At 65.8% G+C, this 20707-nt stretch overlaps 1 protein-coding gene across 1 annotated transcript; it reads left to right on the forward strand.

Moving 5' to 3' along the window:
- Positions 1-392: 392 nt before the first annotated feature.
- Positions 393-20601, forward strand: PHRF1 (PHD and ring finger domains 1). Its single transcript, XM_090292478.1, has 18 exons — positions 393-411; positions 778-892; positions 1286-1390; positions 4657-4895; positions 6902-6985; positions 8365-8495; positions 10389-10489; positions 10601-10776; positions 11347-11476; positions 13966-14066; positions 14993-15174; positions 15455-15574; positions 15929-16083; positions 16594-19182; positions 19386-19543; positions 19674-19934; positions 20055-20183; positions 20450-20601. The coding sequence occupies exons 2-18, from the start codon at positions 799-801 to the stop codon at positions 20591-20593; spliced, it is 4899 nt and encodes a 1632-aa protein (XP_090148604.1). The 5' UTR covers positions 393-411; positions 778-798; the 3' UTR covers positions 20594-20601.
- The last annotated feature ends 106 nt before the right edge of the window (positions 20602-20707 follow it).

Below are 20707 nucleotides of genomic sequence, written 5' to 3' on the forward strand. Positions count from 1 at the left end.
GCTGGCCAAGCCCACCTTCCCCGGGTGCTCACTTTGCTCTTCCGCCTTCTGGTCTCTTGTGGGTCCCAGTTGCTCTGACTGTGGAGGCTGGACTTGGGAAGTACTCTGCGCCCGGGGGTGGGGCCTGTCTCCCCTGTCGCGTTCCTCTGAGGGTGGCCCGGGATGAGGACGAGGAGCACCGATGAGAAAGGAGCCTTCATGGGGACCAGGGTGGGCAGCCCTGGCGGAGGATGTTGAGGCCATTTGTGCGTGTCTGCTGTTTGTGCAGTGGCCTTGCTGAGTGGATAGGACATGTGTCCCCACTGGAGAGCAGGAGCCCAGGACAGGGGGACATGACTCTGGGAGGCGGAGCCCAAGCCCTGCTCCATGATGTTTGGGGGCGGATATTGCACACGGCCCCCGGGGGGACAGGTGAGCAGAGGGGCCTGTCGGGACAGTGCCCTGCTTGTCCCCAAGGCCTTCCTGGTGAGCTCCTCTCTCGAAAGCCCTGCTCCTGATAAAGCGTTTCACCCGAACGGAGCCTGCCCGTCTGAGGCTGAGCTGGGTTTGTGCTCAGTGAGATCTGACTGGGTATCACTCTGTGGCTAAGACTCGGTCTTCCGTGGCGTGCACAGCGTTGGGGGGCTTTGTGTGTGTTGTCCCTCCCGGCACGGCCTTCCTGTCCTGCAGAGGGATGCGTGTCACGGGGCTGGAGTGGGCGCGGAGTGCCTGCCGTTCTTTCCGAGGGGAGCTTTGCAGCCTGGCACAGTGGGGAGTCACTCGACTGTTTTCTTTCAGACTGAACGCCAATGTCCAGCCATGGATGACGACAGCCTGGACGAGCTTGTGGACCACAGCCCAGGGCCAGACGCCCACCCGGCACTCGGCGCTGCCGCCCCGGCTGGTGATGCTGGTGAGCCCCCCGCCCCTGCCCGCTCCCCAGAGGCTGCGTTGCCGTGTTTCCACCATGGTGCCGGCTCTGGGAAGGCTGAGTTCCCTTCTGCTGGTGGTTTAGGTGATGTCTGCGTCCTTCAGTCTTTGAAACAAAGACGATCCTCTGCTTCTCAGTGGTAGAAGTGGTGTGTCCTTCTGCCTTATTTTTAATGCAAGCAGCACAGATGTAAACAGAGCAAAAAGGTTCTGCTTCCCCTATACCTGCCCCCCGCCCCCCGCCCTCCCCGGCAGCCACTGCCTGCCCCGCGGCTCCTGCCTTCTGCACACCTCTGTGCGTCTGCACCGGCTCCGGCCCCCTTCCTGCCTCGGTGCTGACTCCTCCGGGCATGTGTGCTTGCCTGTTTTGGTCTAGGAGAAAGCAGTGACGGTGACAGTGGGGGCTCTGAGGAGGACACGGGCAGTGAGCTCAGCGATGGCACCGACGAGGAAGATGAGGGGGACCTGGAAGACGGATCTGGTGAGCATGCTGCCGTGGGAGCGGTCTCCCGGTGTCTCCTCTCGCTGTGCGGGGACAGCTGGTTCTCAGGTGTCCTAACTGGCGTTGTTGCCCTCCCTGCTCTGGCCAGCTAAAGGGCTGTGATGCTGGGGGGACCCTTGGCCGAGCAGGTCTCGTGGGCCAGTCCCTGCGGCGCATTCCCCGCTTCCGCTGGGGCGGTGGCTCACTTTGTCGAAACACTCCCTTTTGGTTTGATGGCATGATTTGCTCGGTCTCTTCTCTGGTGAGGGCATTGGGTTGAAATGTGCAAGACCGTGGAGCAGCGGGACCAGGCTGTTCCCAGGAGGGGGCGGCCGCTCCACTCCTGGCGGAGTGAGCAGAGGGCCCGGCACCCGCCCTCCAGGCCATGGGTCCTGGTGGGTTCCCCAGGACCGAGCCCACCGTGGCCCAGGCCCCGGCCGGGACCCGGTGCTCGGCAGCTTGGCAGCTCCGGCCTCTGCCCCTTCGTGCCTGTAGCCCAGAGCCCTGAGAGGGCGGGCGCGTGCGGGCGACACGCCTTTAGTCGGAATTCGCAGCACATCTGCGTGGGTAGACGGCGGCGGTGCCGGGACTGTTGCTGGAAAGGGAGACTGGCCGCCTGAGCACCGGGCTGTCAGCTCTGGGTACGCTTGGGGTGCCATCTGCCAGCCACCCTGGCTGCTGCGCGGCCTGCCACGTCCCCAGGGTGGACCGCCCTGTCCCGGCCCAGCTCTGTCCCTTCCCTGGAGGGGGGCACACTCGGCCTTTGCCGGCAGCGGGCGTTGGACCCTGCGGGTTGTTGCCCTCCGCTCTCCTGACGTGGCCGTCACCAGGAGGCGCACGTGCCTGAAGCACCTGCGTGGCCTGTCAGTGCTGGGACGTCCCAGAGGGCAGCCCTTGCGTTGGGGACCGTGCTGGTGCGGGAGCGGGACCGGCACAGGGTCCGTCAGTGCGGCGTGCTTTTCCAGAGTTAGCCCGTGAGATTCTGGCCCGGGCGCGCAGGTCACAGACGTGGCTTCTCCACGTGCTTCCTGCGTCTGTGCTGGGCAGGGGCTCCCCTTAGCACGTCTCAGGCACGGGCGCTTGGCGTGGACGTGGCTGAAGGCAGAGGACGTAAGGTGCTGACAGTTCATGCCTTGAGAAAAGGTTTGAGGGCCTGTTCCATCCAGAGGATTGGGGCCCGGGGCTGGAGGAGGATGGAAGCCGGCCCGTCTGGGGTCCATGCAGTCCCTGAGCCCACGCCCCCGCAGCAAGACAGCGGCATAAAGAAGCAGCGGTGGTCCCGGGTGACAGATGCCACCTGCTGTGAACAGGTGTCAGCAGAGGGGGGAGGAGCTCAGTGGCCCTGGGGTGGGGAGGAGAAGTTTCCAGAGAAAGGCAGGTCTCAGCGGCGGTCTGAAGGGGCAGTGGCGGGTGTGGGCTGGGGGCAGAGGGCTGTGGCGGGGCAGCAGGCCCAGGGCCACGGCCCGTGCCCAGGAGGGAAGGAGGCCGGGCGCACGGCACGCGGAGGGGAGGAGAGCCCTGGGCAGGGGAGGCTCCGAGGAGGCAGCAGGTGAAGCCGAGGGTTTGTGAGACTCCGTGTGCCCGCTTGTTCCTGCCCCACCCGTGTCTGAAGCGTGTGGGGAGTGGAGGCAGGTGCCGGGAGGGGCCTCCCATGGGAGCTCCACCTGCTCCGCCTGTTAGTTTTCCTGTCCTCCTGTTCTTGGGAATCACTTGTGTTGCTGTTTGCTGAGATTCTACGTCGGATGTTGTCCGTGGAGGCCTTGGCACGGAAGAGGAGATGGCGGGACTTCCCTTCTGCTCTCAGCCCTGCGTGTGCACACGCGTGTCCAGGGCCCTGTGGATCCCGGCCCACTGCGCTCCGTCCTCCCAGTGTGGTCATCATGGGCGCCATGCCCTCGTCGGCGCTGGGGTCCCAGCCCACCGCCCGCTGTCACGCCAGGCTGGCTGCCTCGTCAGTGGGGCCCCGTGAGCTGCAGCTCCTGGGAAAGGGCGAGAGGCGGTGGCGCAGGGCCTCGTGCACCCGTGGGCGCCTTCATCTGCTCTTGCTCATGGTGGTCACAGTCAGGCGCCGGAGGCCTTGTGCTGTGGTCCGAGGGGCTGCAGAGGGGCTGGCGGCCCTCAGGTGGCCGACCCTCCGCCTTCCCTTCAGCTTGGAGCCTGCAGAGCTCCGTCGGCCTCCGCCTGCTCCTACCCTCTGTGGCGGGAAAGCTGGGGGCTGGCTAGGCGAGCTGTTGCTCCGCTTTCCACTTCCCGTCGTCCAGAACCGGGGACAGCCCGTCCTCCTCCTCTTCTCTTGCCGTGTAACAAGGGACCCCGGATGTGGCAGCGTAGGGCCGCCCAGTGCCTGTTCTGTGGGTCAGTGGTCCTCTGCTCGGTCTCACCCAGCTGGCCTCCTGGGGTCCGGGGTCCTTGGCTTCCCCCTAGGGCCCTGGGTGGTCCTCCAGGGCATCGCTTGCCGGCAGAGTTCAGGTCCTTGTGGCGCAGGGCCGCGGCCCTGTTTCTGGCTGGCTGCCCGGTGGGGACCACCCTGCTGCGGACCCAGGGGAAGCGCTGTGGGAGAGCTCGCCTGCGAGGCGGGGCCGTGCGGTGATGCTGTGCCGCCGGACAGCGGGGTCCCGGGCAGCAGCCGCACTCCCGGGGCCTGGGCTGGCGGGTCTTGGGGCGGGTGTGTTCTCCGTCCACGTGCACCTGTGCGTGTGTTTCTGGAGAGTTTGGCAAGGACAGAACACTAAACACCCGCTGACCGTGCCGTGTTCAACCAGGAGTGTCGTCGTGCGCTTCTGCTGGTGGAGCCGCAGCCTCCAGGCCTCTCAGACACCGGCCAGCGCGCCCGTGGCCAGATCGTCTGGTCAGGAACGTGTGCTGCCCTCACTGCAGAGTGGGGGGCGGCGCAGCTCGCCGAGGGCAGCTTAGCTGAGGCAGACAGCTCCTGCACACCGCGTCTCGAGGAGGGGTCGGGGGTGCGCCCCCCGTTGGGAGCCGCCGGCCTGGGCAGTTAACCGGTCATGGAGACGTGGTCTGGCCCTGGCGGCCCTGCGCCCTGGGGTCTGATTCTGCGGGGCGGGGGGAGGGGTGTTGGCCTTGGGCTGCTGTGGCTGCTTAGCCAGGGCCGAGTCCCTTGTCTTGAAAGTAGCTGTAGGTGAGGTGCCCAGTGACAGTCACACCCAGCAGGCCAGCTGGACGGTCGGTCCCTCCAGTGTGGGACTTGGGAACCCGCTGTCCTGAGTGGCTGCCACTGCTGGCGTCCACAGCTCCAGCTCACGGAGGCACGTCTCCTCTTTCCCAAGGCTCTGAAGGCGCCACCGCGGACGACACCGACACTGACGTGGAAACAGTGGCGACAACAAAACCCTGGGGGCTGCTGGAGGCCGGGGGCGCATGGCATTCAGATGACGATTCTGAGAGCTGCCCGATTTGTCTCAACACTTTCAGTGACCAGGTGGTGGGGACCCCGGAGAACTGCTCCCACTACTTCTGCCTCGACTGCATCGTGGAGTGGTCCAAGGTGAGGCGGCCGCGCTCCGGGGTCCTCGCTCCCAGGAGGCGGGGCTGGCCTGTGGCTGGCCCCCTACTGGGCCCGCCCTGCCCTGCAGTGGCCACAGGGGCCGCGGGCTGCGCACTGCAGAGGAGGTGGGACAAGAGCACTGCCGGTGGTGACCTACAGGGGAGGGGACTGTCCTGAAACTGACGGGGCTGTTTACCAGAAACACACAGTGTGTCTCCTAGTGAGCTTGGGGAGCGGCAGCCCTCCTCTATCTTAGACGTGGCCGTCTGAGCAGGTCAAAGGCATAGACTAGCCAAGGATGAGCAGCGGGCCCTCCCTACGCGTGCTGACCACTGTCCTGCTGCCTCTGCCTTTCTTTCTGCCCCCAAGGGCACGGGAGGTCACTGAGCCCAGCAGCGCCGGGTGACCCAGCGAGAGTGGCCGTGGCAGGGTAGCCTCAACACCCAGCCCTGCTCTCCGTGTTCCCCAGCAGCTCAGAAGCGTCCCTGTACAGTCACCCAGGACAGAGATGTCACTCATGCCATCTGCGAGGCCCCTGTGCCTGCTGGCTGATGGCTTGCTGTGTATCCCGTGTGTCCTGTTCTGTGGAAGTGGACCTGCAGCCCGGGCCAGGATCGGTGCCTGGGTTTTGAGCAGGCAGAGCCTTCCCTTCACTCCAGGGCGTGACAGGGTGCTTGCTGTCTGTCTGCACCAGGACAGGCACTTGACCTGGGAAGTGTTGGAATGCTAAACTCGGCGGACACAAGGCTCAAAGATTTAGTCACGGTGCACTTAGGAGGAAGTCGTGAAAAGATGTTTCAAGAGCTTTTCTAGGATGACCGGGAGCAAGCGATGCAGGCTCAGGCGGGTGCTGGCGCGGGTGGGCTGGGCGGTACCTGCGGGCGAGGAGGGACGTGCCAGGAGCTGCCAGAGGGGAGCTACGTCCTGATCTGCAGTCCACCGGCTGTGGTGGTGGCACTGGTGTAGGAGCAGATACCGGGCCGCAGGAAGGTGGCCATCCTGGAGATGGTGGCACTGCATGTCACAGAGGGAGGGGGTCTGCTGTAAGCCTGTGCGTGACAGGTCAGGGCAGCTCACCCCACACACATGGCCAAATGGCCTCCCAGGTGGAAAGAGAGGATTTCTCTGCCAACTACCCAGAGAACGCAGGTGAGGGAGGTCCTGCTGACAAGGGTCATGGACGGTCAAGGGACAGATCCGCAGACAGACAGTGAACGCAGCACAGCACAGCGCCCTGGAGGCTCCCATGGGAGGCGGGGCCCACTGCGCGTGGGGAAGAGCACGGTCCTGGGCTTCTCAGCTGGTTGTGGGTGTAATCCATCCACCCACGATGAGCGCCCTGGGAACCCAGGAGCCAGCGAGAGGAAGGACCCGGTGGGGACAGCTGGCACGTCCCCAGCATGCGCGGCAGCTCTGCTTTCCCACCTACACCAGCGCCAGCTCAGGAACGGGCCGCACAGCTGCCTAAGGTGCAGCCCCAGCCCTGTGCTGTGGGGCCAGAGGTGCCCAGATCCTGGGGCGCGTGGGGGAATACCCTCAAGGTAAATGAGTGCATTTTGCTGTACAACGTGCCCGGTAAAGAAGGCAGCTGAACACGGAGAATCCACGGGGCAAACCCTGTTCGGGAGGCAGGAGGGCGTTGGCAGCGTCCCCGATGAGCGGAGCCCTCAGGATTTGCTAAGAAATGTAGAGCAGTCTCGGGGCAGCCCTGGCAGAGGCCTCATGGAGAGGAGGTGCCCATGGCCCGCACCCTGTGCCTCATGCCCTGTGCTCTGCGCCCGCGCGCGTCTGCCTGTGGACGTGCTGGGCGCAGACACGCGGGTTGGTGCTTGGTCACTTCCCCACGGCTGCGTCCCCAGCAGCTCAGTACAGGGCCTGGCGCACGGGAGCTGCTGGGTTTGCAGCATGAAGGCGTTTGTGACGTTCTGGGGGCGTGCTTCGCCCCGACTGTGGTGGTAGTGGTGGCCGCAACGGTACGGGCCCTGACGAGCTTCTCCTCCTTGCAGAACGCCAATTCCTGTCCCGTCGACCGAACTACATTTAAGTGCATTTGTATTCGAGCTCAGTTTGGTGGGAAGGTCCTGAAAAAGGTGAGTGTGGGCGCTGTGGGGCGGCCCCCCCAGTGTGTTCATTACACGGTTCCTGTCTCGTGGGAAACATGCTTGCAAAGCTGCTTTCCTGACACAAGTGGGCACTGGTCGCGTGCTGTTTGCAAAGCCACCAAAATGCCGTCCGCAGGTGTAAGCGGGCAGCGGGGGCTGGGAGTGCCGCCCTGTCTCCAGCTGTGTGGGCTTGGGGGGGGTGCGGCAGGCGGCAGCCTCCCGGGCCCCCTCTTGGCGCCCACGCGCCGCTTCCACACCTCAGGGCCCCTCTCGGGCCGTGCTGCTGCTGCTGAGGGACGTGCAGGTGCAGCCAGGCCTGGGGAGGAGGCCCGTTCTCTAGGGACCAGGTTTTGAATTGTTTTTCTGCTTTTCAGAAGGGCCTCTACACATCATCTTTATTATTAAGGTTTTTACCTATTTATTTTTAGAGAGTGGGAAAAGGTGGGAGAAAGAGAGGGAGAGAAACGTTGATGTGCGGTTGCCCCTCACGTGCCCTCAACTGGGGACCTGGCCCACAACCCAGGCCTGTGCCCTGACCGGGAATCGAACCGGAGGCCCTTTGGTTTGCAGTCCGGTGCTCAGTCCACTGAGCCACACCAGCCGGGGCCAGACCTTTTCGTCTGCGAAGTACACAAAGCCGCCAGTGCCCGGGGCTTGGGCGCGTTGCCTGGTTTCTGCTGAGTCTGCGTCCTCTCGGGGCCTGCGCTGCAGGTGGCCGCTTGGGTTCTGCTGACTGTGGCCCCTGCCCCCGGGTCTGGGCCTTGGGCAGCCTGGAGAATCTGTCGATGTGTGTGGGGACGTGAGCTCTCACTCCGTGTGTGACGGGAGGTGCGGGGGGCGAGAGTCCACGAGACACATCTTGGTGTGCTGGAGAGAAGGAAGAGCCCAGCCGCGTGCCGGTGGGGAGGCCCCGGGACCCCAGGTGGTGGGTGGGGGCCGTGTCCACAGACCTTGCCCAGGACGGGGCCTGAGTAATCGCGCCCCTGAGACCTGTGACGGAGGAGGGGCTCTCAGTGCCCCACTGTGACTTAGTGTGTGGAGCCGCGTTGCCACGTCTTGGATGATGGGACCGTTTCTGAGAGGTTAGCGCCTGCTGTCTGAAGGCCAATCTCCTGCTCTCGCTGTCGCCGGCGGGCGTGGGGCGCAGCCTCTGCGGGGGGGGCCTCCTGCTGTTGAATCCGTTTTCTTGGTGAACTGTTTGGAAATGATCACAAAACGCTCAAGTCTCTGCGCGTGGGGCCACCAAGCCTCGGGTCAGTCTGAGGGAGCCGAGGGAGCGGCTCCGGGTCGCCCGCACGCGCCGTCCGGCTGTGCAGACTCTGCGTGGGCCTCGTGGGCCGTGTGAGCAGCGCGCCTTCCGCCTGCAGATCCCGGTGGACAGTGCCCGGGCCAGAGAGGAGCAGGAGGAGGAGGAGGAGGAGGACCCGACCTTCTGTGAGGTGTGCGGCCGCAGTGACCGGGAGGACCGCCTGCTCCTCTGTGACAGCTGTGACGCCGGGTAAGCGCGGCGCCCCCTCCTGGAGCCAGAGGGGCAGGGCGTCCCGGGTCACTGCCCTGCAGGTGTCAGCCTGTGAGCCGTGGGGTGCGGCTGCTAGGGGCCACGCCCGTCTGCTGGCCCGGGGTTTGGGGACCTCGGTCAGTAACCAGCAGACCCACACACCCTTTCATTGTCGCCATTTATCCCGTCCGCTGGCCCCGGAAGCGCGCTGAGGCGCCTGCTGAGCTGCTCCTCGCGCGTGCGGGCAAGGAAAAGGCCAGGAAGCTCGACCAGCGGGGACGGTGCTGGCTGGCGTCAAGGGCGGGTCTGGGCCAGACCCCTTCTGCCAAGCCCGCCAGCCCGCCTCCCGGCCCGGTCCCTCGGCTGCCTGCGGCCCTGGCGCCCTTCCTGTCACCCTTAGTTAAGTCAGGCCTCCCCGCACGTCCGCGGGGTCCCTGTACCCCTCAAGAATCTGTCTGCTGTGAAGCAACTGTGCAAACCATTGCTTTGGGGCACGTACCCCTAGAGGCAGTGGAAGAGTCCAGGGAGGCGGGTGGATCTGGAACTTTCTCTGGGGCAACAAGTAGTAGATTTGAGGGCTGGGCTGTGAAGCAAGAGGCGGGAACGCTGGAGCCCCAGTGGCCAGGAGTGGCCCTGGGGGACGCGCCCATTTGCTCCAGGGCCCCTGCCCAGGCTCCGCTGCGGCCCCTTGGGCTGGGTGTCTTGTCTTCCCTCCCCTCTCTCAGGAGTCGCCGCTCGCGGCCGGGCTTTGTGACAGTTCCCTCAACCTGGTGACCTTTGCCTTTGGGGTTCCTCAGAGCTGCCGCCTCTGCCGCTGGCCGCCCGCAGCACGGGCTCGCCGCGCGTCTGGAGGACGGCAGTGGGGCCTGGGTCCTGCAGACCCGAGCGTCCAGCACACCCTCCGGCCATCGCTGCGCTTTGGGACTGCTTGCTGACGGAGAGTGAGCAGGCGGCTGAGCAGTGGGGGGCCCGGGGCCCGAGGGTGGCTCAGCGTCCTTTTCGCTCGGCCCTTGTCACCAGCGCTGTCTCTGCGGCCCCCGCCCGCCCCTCCCCGGCCACTGCTGACGCCAGACTGGGCTGCCGGTGGCCTGCGGGGCTCCGGTGACTGGCGGAGGCCGTTGGAGCTCTGGACTCAGAAAGCCAAGGTTTCTCCTTAGCTTTTAAATTAAGGCTGTAATTCTTAATTCTGTTCGTTTTTTACATCAAGATCTGTTTTTGATCTTAGTAACCAATAGTAACTCTTGGGGATTTTTACGTCTTTTAAGTTTTTTCAGTACTGTAAAGTGAAGCGTAAGCTAACGTACTGGTTTCATTTTTACGTGCTCGAGTTACTGAACAGACGAGACAGGTAAACCCCGACGTACTGTGACGCATAGGCTTCTAGACGCTCTGGAGTTTAGTGACTGCGGTCTGCAAGGAATTCTTACAGCAATTGCTTCCGCTTCAAAATCACAAGTCCAAGATATTCCCTTGCTCATCGAAAAACAGCATCGGCCCCTGTAAACACAGAGCACACCAGGGCCCTTCGCTCGTCTGTCCACTTCCGATGCTTTTAAAATTGAAGGTGTTCATTTGCCAGGGAGACGGGACCCTCCGGACCTCTGGGACCCCGGGGTGGGAGGAGTTGTCTGGTCACACGGGAGCTGCAGTCTGAGCAGGCGGGGTTGCGGGTGCCGTGCCTGGGGCGGGGCGGGGTGCTGGCCGCCCTGGGCCCCCGCGTGAGCCCCGGAGCCTGTTGAGAGCAGCACTGAGCCGAGGTGCCTCCGGGGATGGCTCCATGGCCTTGTCTAACCCTGCTCCCTCCCCAGAGGCCCTGTCTCCACGCAGGCGGCCTGCGCCCAGTCGCGGCTGTGGCGCCGGGGCCCTCGTCTGACTGAGCCTCTGCCCCTCCAGGTACCACATGGAGTGTCTGGATCCCCCTCTCCAGGAGGTGCCAGTGGACGAGTGGTTCTGTCCGGACTGTGCCGGCCCCGGAGCCGCTGCCCCTCCTGCAGGTAGCGCCACCTCACCCAGAGTGGGGCGTCAGGGCCTGGTGCCGTCGGGCACGTCTTGGTGGGCGTGGGGGCCCTGGCTGCACAGTAGCCCAGCGTCTCCCTTCTTCCAAGACACGGACGCTGTGACCGAGGAGGAGGTCTCCCTGCTCCTGGCCGACGTGGTGCCCCCCACCAGCCGGCTGCGGCCTCGCGCGGGGCAGACCCGGGCCATCGCCCGGACGCGGCAGAGTGAGCGAGTCCGAGCCACCGTGAACCGGAACCGCATGTCCACGGCCCGGAACGTCCAGGTGAGCACTCCCGCTCCAGGTCCGAGACGCCACACGGCTCTAGGACAAGCTGACCGCGCCATCGGGGGTCCGCCCACAGGAGGCAGTCAGGCTGGGGGTGGGGGGGAGACTGGGGGTCACTTGGGCCTAGTCCCCTCGTCACAGCGCCTCTGCCACCACTGGGTGCCAGAGCAGACTCCTGCAGTCCCTCCTGACACCCTGGACTTTTGCCCGTGTTCCCTGTGGGGCTCGGCTTGCGTGGTGACGTGGCCGTGGGGCTCCTGCACCCTCCTTCTGGGAGCCCTGTTGGCTCCACGCCTGCCTGGCCCCCCTCATCCTCTGTTCTGTCCTGGCACCTGCTTCTTGGGAGGCTTCCCTTCCCCCCTAGGCAGGTCCTGCTGGGGTCCCTGTCCTGGGGAAGCCCCTGCATTTGGTCTCCTGGGGGTGAGAGGGTGATGCCCGCTGGAAGGGGTGGGCCCAGGCGGTGTGTGTGTGTCCCACGGGGGCGCTGCCTGGGCTCCTCACTGGGGCAGGTGGTGTGGGGCGAGCCTGGCAGCCCCTGTGCCCACCAGCACCTCTCCTGCCGCGCAGCGCGTCCCGAGGTACCTGCTGTCTTCTCTGCTGGATGAGACCATTGAGGCCGTCGCCTCTGGCCTGAGCACCGCCGTGTATCAGCGCCCCACGACGCCGCGGGTGCCCGCCAAACGCAGGAGGAAAGCAGGTAGGGCTGGGCGTGGGGGCTGTGGCTGTGGCGTGTGTCCCTGATGGCACAGGAACTGGTCTGCACCAGTTCCCTTGGGTTCCTGCAGGAGCCCCTGCCAGGGGGTTGGGTGTGGTTCAGCTTTGAGCGCCCCGTGTCACGTACGCTCAGGCGCCCCCGCGTGCAGGACCTGAGAGCGCAGTCCGGAGCCCGGGTGGCTTGTGCGGCGCAGCCCTGGGGTTCAGTGTCTGCACTTCCCGTGCTCTCCAACTGTCCTTGTCCTGTCTGTGTCCCATCCCGTCAGTTCCTCCTCCCTGGTAATAACGGGGACGTCCTGGGAGGAGCGGTGCAGCCAGTGGCGGCCGCTCTCACCGGGCTCCCCCAGCGCCGCCTCGCGGACACTGCTGTGCTCCCTGCGTAGCTCCATTGTCCTGCGGCTCCGGGCTGCGGTGCCCGCCCCTTCGCGTGTGTTTTGAATGCACATGGGCGCACAGGTTCCTCTTTGACTCGGGGGGTCACCTGGGCTTTTACAAATCACCCTGACAGACGTGCTGCAGGCGTGGACACGCCCACAGCCTCCCGGTGCTCGGGTGAGCGGTCTGTTGTCAAGCCTCGAAAACAGGCGTGAGGACATCGTGTGTGCACCTGGCCCTCGCCCCACAGTGACTGCAGCCTGGGGGGGGAGGCTGAAATCCAGTTACTGCGAAGGAATCGTCTGTGTGCGTGTGGCACCACCTGTCAATGGCATCTGGGTGGCGTTGTGGTGCCTGGGAGGGAAGACGGCGCCATGCACACGGCACACGGCGGGCGGGCACGTCCGCGTACTGCTCCCACCAGCACCCCGGGTGGTGCAGCGAGCCCGTGCTGTGGGTGCCGTGGGACGTGCTGAGCGGGTGCCCTCGTGGGCCTTGCCGTGGGGGCGGGGACTCGGGCGCGCTGAGCTCTGGCGGCCGGCGCTCGGTGTTGTGGCCTTTCCAGCAGACCGAGCAGGACATTGTCCTCGGGCCACACTGGTGTTTGGCTCAGAGCCCAGCGCTGCGGGGCTTTCTCCTCTGGTGTCACCTGTCATGGGTCCTTTCTCTGACATCCGGAAGCCGCCTCCCAGCCCTGCCGCGTGCCTCTCACGCGCTCCCCACCGTGACCGGAGAACAGTCTCTGGGCGAAACCTCAGGCACGGCCCTTTGTCCCTGAGGGCTGTCCAGCCCAGGGTGTGGCCTCACCTGAGCTGAGGTGACGGAGAAGCTCTCTTGGTTGCACCTCATTTGTTTTTTGTTTTTTAAATATGTACATTTTTTATTTTTAGAGGGGAAGGGAGAGAGAAAGAGGGAGAGAAACATCCATGTGTAGTGGCCTCTCACACGCCCCCAACTGGGGACCTAGCCCACAACCCAGGCCTGTGCCCTGGCTGGGAATCGAACCTGCGACCTTTTGGTTTGTGGGAAGACACTTAGACCACTGAGCCCCAGCCGCAGGGGCTGGGCACAGAATCCTGAAAATAGCTTACTTGAATCCAGAGCCCAGGAAGGTCCTCTTGGCTGCTGGCCGTGCCCTCTGGGTTGTAGGGGTCTTTTGTCCTGAGTATCCCCAGTCCGCTGTGCCCACTGCACCTCTGGACAGCCCCTGCCTGTCTGCAGCCTGGGGCTCGGAGCCTGGAGGCCCACAGGGTTGGTTTGCGTTTGCCTTGTCAGGGGGCTGTTTGCGTCTGAGCGCGGTCGGTCCGTAGACACGCTGGGACCGTGAAGGGGGCTGAGCTGCACCAGCCGCTGCCCAGCCGCCTGGCTCTGGGGTGTTTCCACGCCCGGGTCTGTGTCCGGTTTGCAGACCTCAGGGCCTCTGCGCTGGTGCGCGCCCCACCACCCCCACCCCCACCCCCACCCCCCGCAGCGACCACACAGGGCTCTGCGCCTTTGTGAGCTCAGGCTCAGAGGACGGCGCGTGCTCTGACGGCAGGCCCCGGGCGCCAGGTGCCGTCTTCCCTGGAGCCCCTGCCTGCGTGCCCAGGCCCGTGTGCCTCTCGGGGGCAGTGGTGTCTTGGGTTCAGGCACCCAGAGGGCCGGCCTGTCCCCCTGAGCCAGGCCATGGCAGCCCCAAGGCAGCTGGTCAGGGCTGAGCCCCGGGTGCGTTTCACTGGGGATGTGCCGAGGTGACGTGTCCCCACATCCCTGGGGCGACCCCTCCGCGGGCCCAGCGCTGGGCCCCTCCTCGCTGTGCTCTCTTCTGTCAGGCTTTGTTTCTCCTAATTTAACTGCTTCGTGACGGGGACGTCTGTCCTGGTCCTCAGCGTGGGCTCCATGCAGCCCAGGGGACCCGAGTCACACACCCCTTGCCGTGCGCACCCCCCCCCCCGCCCCCCAGCGACACCAGGGTTTCAGACTGCAGCTTGTTTTTCACTGAAGACCCCAGGCTGTATGTGGTTGTCCCCATGCTGGGCCTGGCGGTGTGTGGCCGCACCCTGGAGGGGATGCCGCAGGCACGCACGGTGAGGCACAGGCCCTCGATGTCGTTTGTAGGGAGACGGAAGAAAGTGCGGGGAAGGAAGAAAACCCAGTCCAGACCGGCCGTGAGAAGCAGGCGACGCCAGGGCCGCACGCGGAGGAGAAAAGGGAGGAAGGTGACGGTGAAGCTGGTCTCTTCCCCCGTGGGAGGTGCTGGGGTCTGGGCCTCTCCTCCGTGGGTCAGACGCTTACAGCGAGGTGGGCGTTCCTGCAGCACGTCGGAGCCGGGGCCGGGCCGAGGCGTTCCCAGGGCCCTCCGGGGCCGCGGGGCCTGAGGGGCTGTGTGCCAGTCTGGGACCCAGGTCCTAGCACCTGCGGGGCCCAGGGCACAGACCAAGGCCCCTGGCTCGTCGGGAGGCTCTCTGTCACCTGTTACGGGGGCTGAGGGGGTGCGTGGAGGGGGCAGCGCCCACCACACAGCGGTCCTCCAGGGCAGAGCTGTCTCGTCTTGACAGAGCCCCAGGTGCCCAGTCCCATCACGGGCCTGCGAGTGCCCCTCCGTGTGTCTGAGCTGCTGCCGTGTGGCCCTTTTGTGAAGTGCTCCCTCCTCACTGTGACCCTGGAGCGTTTAACGTGTGAGATATCAGCGCAGGCATCTGCGTGTGAACCTGCGCTCCCGGTCATGGTCACAGGCGTCACTGTCACCCCCTGAGGGTCAGTCCTGCAGTGCAGACGTTCATGAAAACGTATGTCATTGTGACGTGGAAGACTCTGGAGCGAGTCAAAGTCAAAGTTGCAGCTTCACATGGGCCACCCCCTCCCGCCCTGCGACCTGGCTCCCTCTTCCAGTCCTGGGTCTGAGTCTGGGTCTGAGCCCCAGCCACGGCCTCCTGGGACCACCGTGCTGGGAGTGCCGTGCCTTCGGTGCCCGCTCATTGGTGGCTGTCATCAGTGCGTGGTTCACTTCCTCACCCGTGTCTGGTGCTCGGCACTGTTGGCTCTGGGGTGAAGCCTGAGGCTCTGGTCTCGCATGGCCTCGGCTGCAGTTCACACCCAGCCGATTTCGGCCTCACTGATGGTGGTCCTTGTTTCTGTGGTTCAGAACGCAGTCACAGCCCGCTGTCGCATCGCGCGGACGCTGGGCCTCCGGAGGCCGACCCGTGGGGCCTGCATCCCGTCCGTGTACAAGCCTGCGGACCCCTCCCTGGGGCTGATGCGTGCAGACATCGGGGCCGCTTCTCTCTCTATATTTGGAGACCCCTCTGAGCTGGACCCTATTGACAGGTGACTGCAGGGAGACCGTGCTGTGCAGACGCCATGTGCAGAGTTGGGAGCAGCTGTCCCCTCCCTCCTCCCTGAGGGCAGGGGGCACACCGCCCGTCTGTGGCGCTTCCTGCCCCACAGCAGCCCCGGGGGTGGGGTGCAGAAAGGCCTCCCTCACGCTCACCCCCACCCTGGAGGGAAGTCTGCTGTGTGGGGCAGCCTCAGCCCGTTGTGCCGGGCACTGTCCCCGGGGCCTCGGGCATGGGTCACCAGCCCCCTCTGGCCTGTGACCTCCCTCCAGCAGTGAGGAGCCGTCCACCAGCCCTTCTTCCCCACTGAGTGTCAAGAGGAGGGTGCTGTCCCACTCAGCCCTACGGTCGCACCAGCCCGTGGCCAGGCCCGTCTCCGTGGGGCTCTCCAGGTGTGTCTGGGCGGCAGGGGCAGTAGTCCTGGGCGGAGCTCTACCCCCCAGGTGCTGGGACATTCGAGGCCTCTCCCCTGCGCTCCTGGGTGGGGAGGCGAGGGCATAGGGGTGGCCGGGCCGCCCCCGAGTCTGCTGCAGGGCCCCCCAGCGGGGCCAGCTGCTGGGCTGTGCTTCTGGCCAGACCTCTTCTAATGTTTGAGCCTCTGGGGAAACAGAACTACTGAGCTCACAAAATCGGTAGATGCTCCAGCCTCTTGGTGCCATCAGCTGGTTGCACCCCACACACCCTGATTTCCTCCCGTGGGGGCCGGGCGTGGTGGCAGTGGTGGCAAGGCCTGGTCTGTGCTGCAGGAGGAGCATTCCTGCCACGGCGCCCGAGCCGGATGTGAACGAGGCCCCGGTGCCGGACCTGCTGGGCAGCATCCTCTCGGGCCAGAGCCTGCTGCTGATGGACAGCGCCGACATCACCATCCACCGTGACGGCTCCCTCAGTGCGAAGCGCGCAGGTGAGGCGGCTCCCGCACGCCGCAGCGATGCGCTTCCCACCCAGAAAGTGGAAGGGAGGGCAGCGTCTGTGGGTGTTCCCTCCACCTACCGTTCAGAGCTGACAAGCAGACGCTGTAGCTGGTGAGGGAGTCACAGGCTCCTTGGCCGTCTGTGGCTGGCACGTGTGCTCAGCCCTGGAGCCAGCCTCGCAGAGCACCCCCAGATCTGGGTTTTGGCAGGTTTGGGGGTGGGCTGGGCTGGTCACGGAACGGGGCAGCCAGTGATGGATGGGGCAGTGGCAGTGGGCTGCCCTGCCACCCAACCCCTGTGGAAGGTTCTGGAGCTGGTGCAGGTGCGTCCCAATCGCAAATAGCGCCCCGCACCTGCCATGGGACTGACTGCCTGGGGGGCATGTAGGGGAACTTCAGATGCACCCCTGAACACCAAGTCGCTTCGGTAAACGGGAAACAAGCCATTAAACTTCTGAGGAAGGGGTGGGACCCAACTGCTGTTGCCTTTCTGTCTTCTAGCACCTGTCTCTTTCCCACGAGACTCTGCTGGTTCGTCCCGAGAGAAAGAAGGCCCTGGGCCTGGGGACGGCCTGCAGCCCCCAGCACCATGCCCAGGGTGCCCGGGAAGCCTGGGGGCGCACTGCCAACGCAGGCCCACCCCCGCCCGCACCCCTGCGCTCACTTCAGGGGCGTCAGTGAGGCTGGGCTCCTCTGTGACCCCTCGGTCGGGCCAGACCCGGAACGTGTCAAATGTGAACAGTCCAGGCTTGAAACAACAGGACCACCCTCGCGTTGGTGGCGACAGTAAGCATGTTGTGCCCCTTAGATTCACGTCTAAGGTATCAAACAGTGGCTCTGGTTTGCTGGCCAAGAGTGCAGTACCAGGAAGGGCCCCAAAACCAGCTCCTAGGAGAATGGACATCTCCGAGCTCCCCAGGATACCAAAGATAAGAAGGGACAGCAGCGGGCGGACGGACTCGGCCCCGGCCCCCTCTGGAGGGCAGCCCGTCGAGATCCCCAGCTCCTGCATCAGCCGGCTGACGGGCAGGGAGGGCCCCGGGCAGCCTGGCCTCGGCACCCGGGCAGAGGGCGAGCCCCGCAGCAGGGGCCCGCAGGAGCCTGGCGTGCACTCCGGGGGCAGTGCCCAGTCCCCCATGCCACTGGGACCCTCCCGGGGGAAAGCTGGCAGCTCAACCTTCGAGAGCTTCCGGATCAATATTCCTGGGAATACAGCAAATTCCAGCAGACTCTCAAACCCCGGCTTCTGCCACACGTTCCGGCCTGTCGAAAACAAGGTGCAGAGGAAAGAGAACCCCTCACCCCTCTTCTCCCTCAGGAAGACGAAGCATCTCAAGAGCGAGATATATGACCCATTCGACCCCACAGGCTCCGACTCCAGCTCCGCAGGCAGCAGCCCCGAGCGCCTGGGCTCCGGTCTCCTGCCCTCGGAGATCACCCGCACCATCTCCGTGGGCAGCCCCCGGACCCCGCCCTCGCAGACCGTGCGCTGTGTCACCTCCTACACAGTGGAGGCCGCCTTTGGGACGGAGCCCGAGCCCTCCTGGGGGCCTTCCTCCCGCGGGCTGCAGCTCGGGGGCGAGGGACCTGCCGACGAGCTGGGTGAGGAGGAGGAGCCTGCCCGAGGCCCAGGCTCAGCCCCCCGGGTGCAGAGGCCATCCCCGTCCCAGCTGGAACCCTGGGAGGACGAGGACCAGCCACCCTGCAGCACCTTCTTTGGCTCTGAAGAGCGGACGGTGACCTGTGTGACTGTGGCAGAGCCGGACGCCCTGCCCATGAGCACCCACAGAATCGTGGAGCTGCGGCCCCGCTCCCGCTCCACGTCCAGCTCCCGTGGCAGGAGGAAGGACGGAAGGAAGCAGGCCACTGCCCAGGAGCACAGGGGTACCCGCTCAGGCACCCACTCCGGCTCCCGCTCTGGAGACAGGAGTTCCAGGTCTGCGTCACCACCCATGGGTGAGGACCACACCAAGAAGCACCGGCCCAAGGTCAGGGGCCAGAGGTCTTCCAGCGACCGTTCCAGCAGCCTGGAGCGAGCCAAGCGGAAGAAGGCCAAGGACAAGGGCAGGGAGAGGAAGAGGGACTCCTGGGGCCGAGGCCGGCGGCGGTCCCGGTCCCGTTCAGGCAGCCCTGGCAGCTCCTCCCATGAGCACAGGGAGAGCAGGAGGAAGAAGAGGCGGCGGTCAGGGTCCAGGTCTCAGGGGAGGGGGTGCTCTCCCCCCAGCAGCCTAGAGCGCGTCCGGAGGCCCCGCCACCCCAGGGGGAGGAGCCACGAGCGGCCCCGGGACAGGCGGGGCTCCCGCGAGAGGAGGAAGCACAGGTCTAGGTCTCCCAGCACAGAGCACAGGTCCCGGGAGCATCGGCGGCCCCGTTCCCGAGAGAAGCGGCCTCGGCCCCGCTCCCGCTCCCGCTCCCACTCCCTGGAGAGGAAGTTGCCCGTGAAGGAGGCTTCCCCGGCAACTCCTCCCCAGGGGGAGCCGAAGCCAGGCAGGGAGCCCCCGGCCGGGCTGCCAGCTGTGGCAGGAGCAGAGGCCTGGTCAGAAGGGGCGGAGCCGGGCCAGGCCGCCTCGCAGGCCGCCTCAGTCTCCGAGGTGCCAGCCGAGTGTGTGCCCGAGGACCTGGACTATGGCGACTCCGTCGAGGCAGGACATGTCTTCGAAGACTTCTCCAGTGAAGGCATCCTCACGCAGCTGGACGACATGAGCTCGCCCCCGTCCCCGGAGAGCACGGACTCCTCCCCAGAGAGGGGCTTCCCGCCCCACCCGGCTCTGCCCCCCATCAGCCAGCAGCGGGATGCCAGCCTGGCCGGGGCGGAGCTCAAGAGGGAGGTGCCGCATGTCCACAGTGAAGATGCTGTGCAGCCCCCACCCTGGGCAGAGGGTCCCCAAGAGAAGGCCTCCTTCCAGCAGGACCAGGCCAAGGCCGCAGCGCCCGGCACCCTGGGAGGCCAGGCCGCGGGTGGGGCGCCCGTGGGGCAGGAGGAAGGCCCCTGTCAGGCCTCTGTGCCGCGGGCGAAAGCCCCAGTGAAGAGAGTCACCTGGAACCTGCAGGGGGCGGCAGGCGGCGCCCTGGCCGAGGACAGAGGCCTGCGTGAGTTGGGTGCTCCTGCGGCCCTCGGGGTGGGCTGGGGCGGCGCGGCGTGGCCACCACAGGATCCGCTCCCTTGGGTGCCCGGCCTGGCAGGCCCTGACCGGGGAGGTGGCTGCAGTGCAGCCTGTGGCCCTCGTTGCTGGGATGCATCTGGGATTTTCTGGGGCGGCTGCCAGCACCCACCTCCCCTGTGTTGCCCTCAGGAACGCCGCTTCACAGGTCACAGCTGTCCCGGGAGGAGGCCTGGGACCCCGAAGACCGGGGCCCTGTGGTGGACGCCCAGCAGGCACCCTTCCCTGAGCCCCCCGCTCTGGGTTACCTGCTCCCAGCACCTGGCTTCCCCAACACGGAGCTCTCTCAGGTGGGTGCCTGGGCCACAGGGAGGTGACCCTGCCCTTGGGCCATGGGGGCCGGGGTGGCAGCCTCACGGCTCTCAGTGCCCCAGAAGGGGCGTGGGGCTGCTGCACCTAGTGGGCTATGTTCTCGCCCAGGTTTTTAGCCCCAACCTGCCTCCCACCCTGGCTCTGCCCACGAGTATCCTGCCCTATGCACCAGTCAGCCAGCCCACGGTCCAGTTCACCCTGCAGGGGAGCCTTCCCCTGGCTGCTTGTGGGGTGGCATCAAGCCCGGCCCCAGTGCCCACCAGCCTGACCATAGCTTCGGAGCCGGCTGGCCATGCTGCTGCCACCAACAACTCAGAGGATGGGTCGGCCGCACCCCGGCCGGCCACGGAGAAAGCCAAGAACGAGGAGGTGAGTCTTACCCTCCCTCTGGGTGGCTGGCGGGCGGCGGGGAGCATGGGCCTCTCTCCAAAGGGCCCCGAGGCTGCGCAGCCCCACACACGGGGCGCTCACGCGTGCCCTCACCCCTAGTACATGAAGAAGCTGCACATGCAGGAGCGGGCGGTGGAGGAGGTAAAGCTGGCCATTAAGCCTTTCTACCAGAAGAGGGAGGTGACGAAGGAGGAGTACAAGGACATTCTCCGGAAGGCCGTGCAGAAGGTGGGTGGCCTGCAGGGCCGCATTGTCCCGCTGACACGGCTTCCAGGGGTCTGGGCAGAAGCAGGTGCCCTGGCCCCAGGTCACGTGGCCAGGGCAGCGCGGTGCTTGTGGGTGTTGGGGGTCAGGACTGTCCTCGTTATCGTAGAGGACACCACCACCCTGAGGCATCTGACCATCTTGGTGGGACCCTCCATGGCCCTTGGGAGATGGGCAGAGCCCTGAGTGGGTGTGAAAGGTCCTCCGGGTAACTGTGCCGCTCCCCCCAGATCTGCCACAGCAAGAGCGGGGAGATCAACCCTGTCAAGGTGGGCAACCTGGTGAAGGCCTACGTGGACAAGTACAGGCACATGCGCAGGCACCGGAGGCCGGAGGCCGGCGAGGACCCCGCTGCCCAGGGCGCCGAGGGCTGAGGCCGTGCCGTGCCGTGCCGTGCACAATGCCCCAGGGCTGCCATCCGGGCCCCCACCAGGGCTGTGGGGAGCGGCGGAAGCAGAAGACTTGGGGTCCTGTGATCACTCGTGGTC

This window comes from Furipterus horrens, unplaced genomic scaffold (assembly GCF_987537825.1).
Source record: "Furipterus horrens unplaced genomic scaffold, mFurHor1.1.pri manual_scaffold_2, whole genome shotgun sequence".
Classification (NCBI taxonomy): domain Eukaryota; kingdom Metazoa; phylum Chordata; class Mammalia; order Chiroptera; family Furipteridae; genus Furipterus; species Furipterus horrens.

Coding starts and splice junctions, on each gene's coding strand:
- PHRF1 (XM_090292478.1), top strand. CDS start 799: ATGGATGACGACAGCCTGGACGAGCTTGTGGACCACAGCCCAGGGCCA. Junction 4,896..6,901: donor GCATCGTGGAGTGGTCCAAG/GTGAGGCGGCCG, acceptor TCCTCCTTGCAG/AACGCCAATTCCTGTCCCGT. Junction 20,184..20,449: donor TCCGGAAGGCCGTGCAGAAG/GTGGGTGGCCTG, acceptor CGCTCCCCCCAG/ATCTGCCACAGCAAGAGCGG.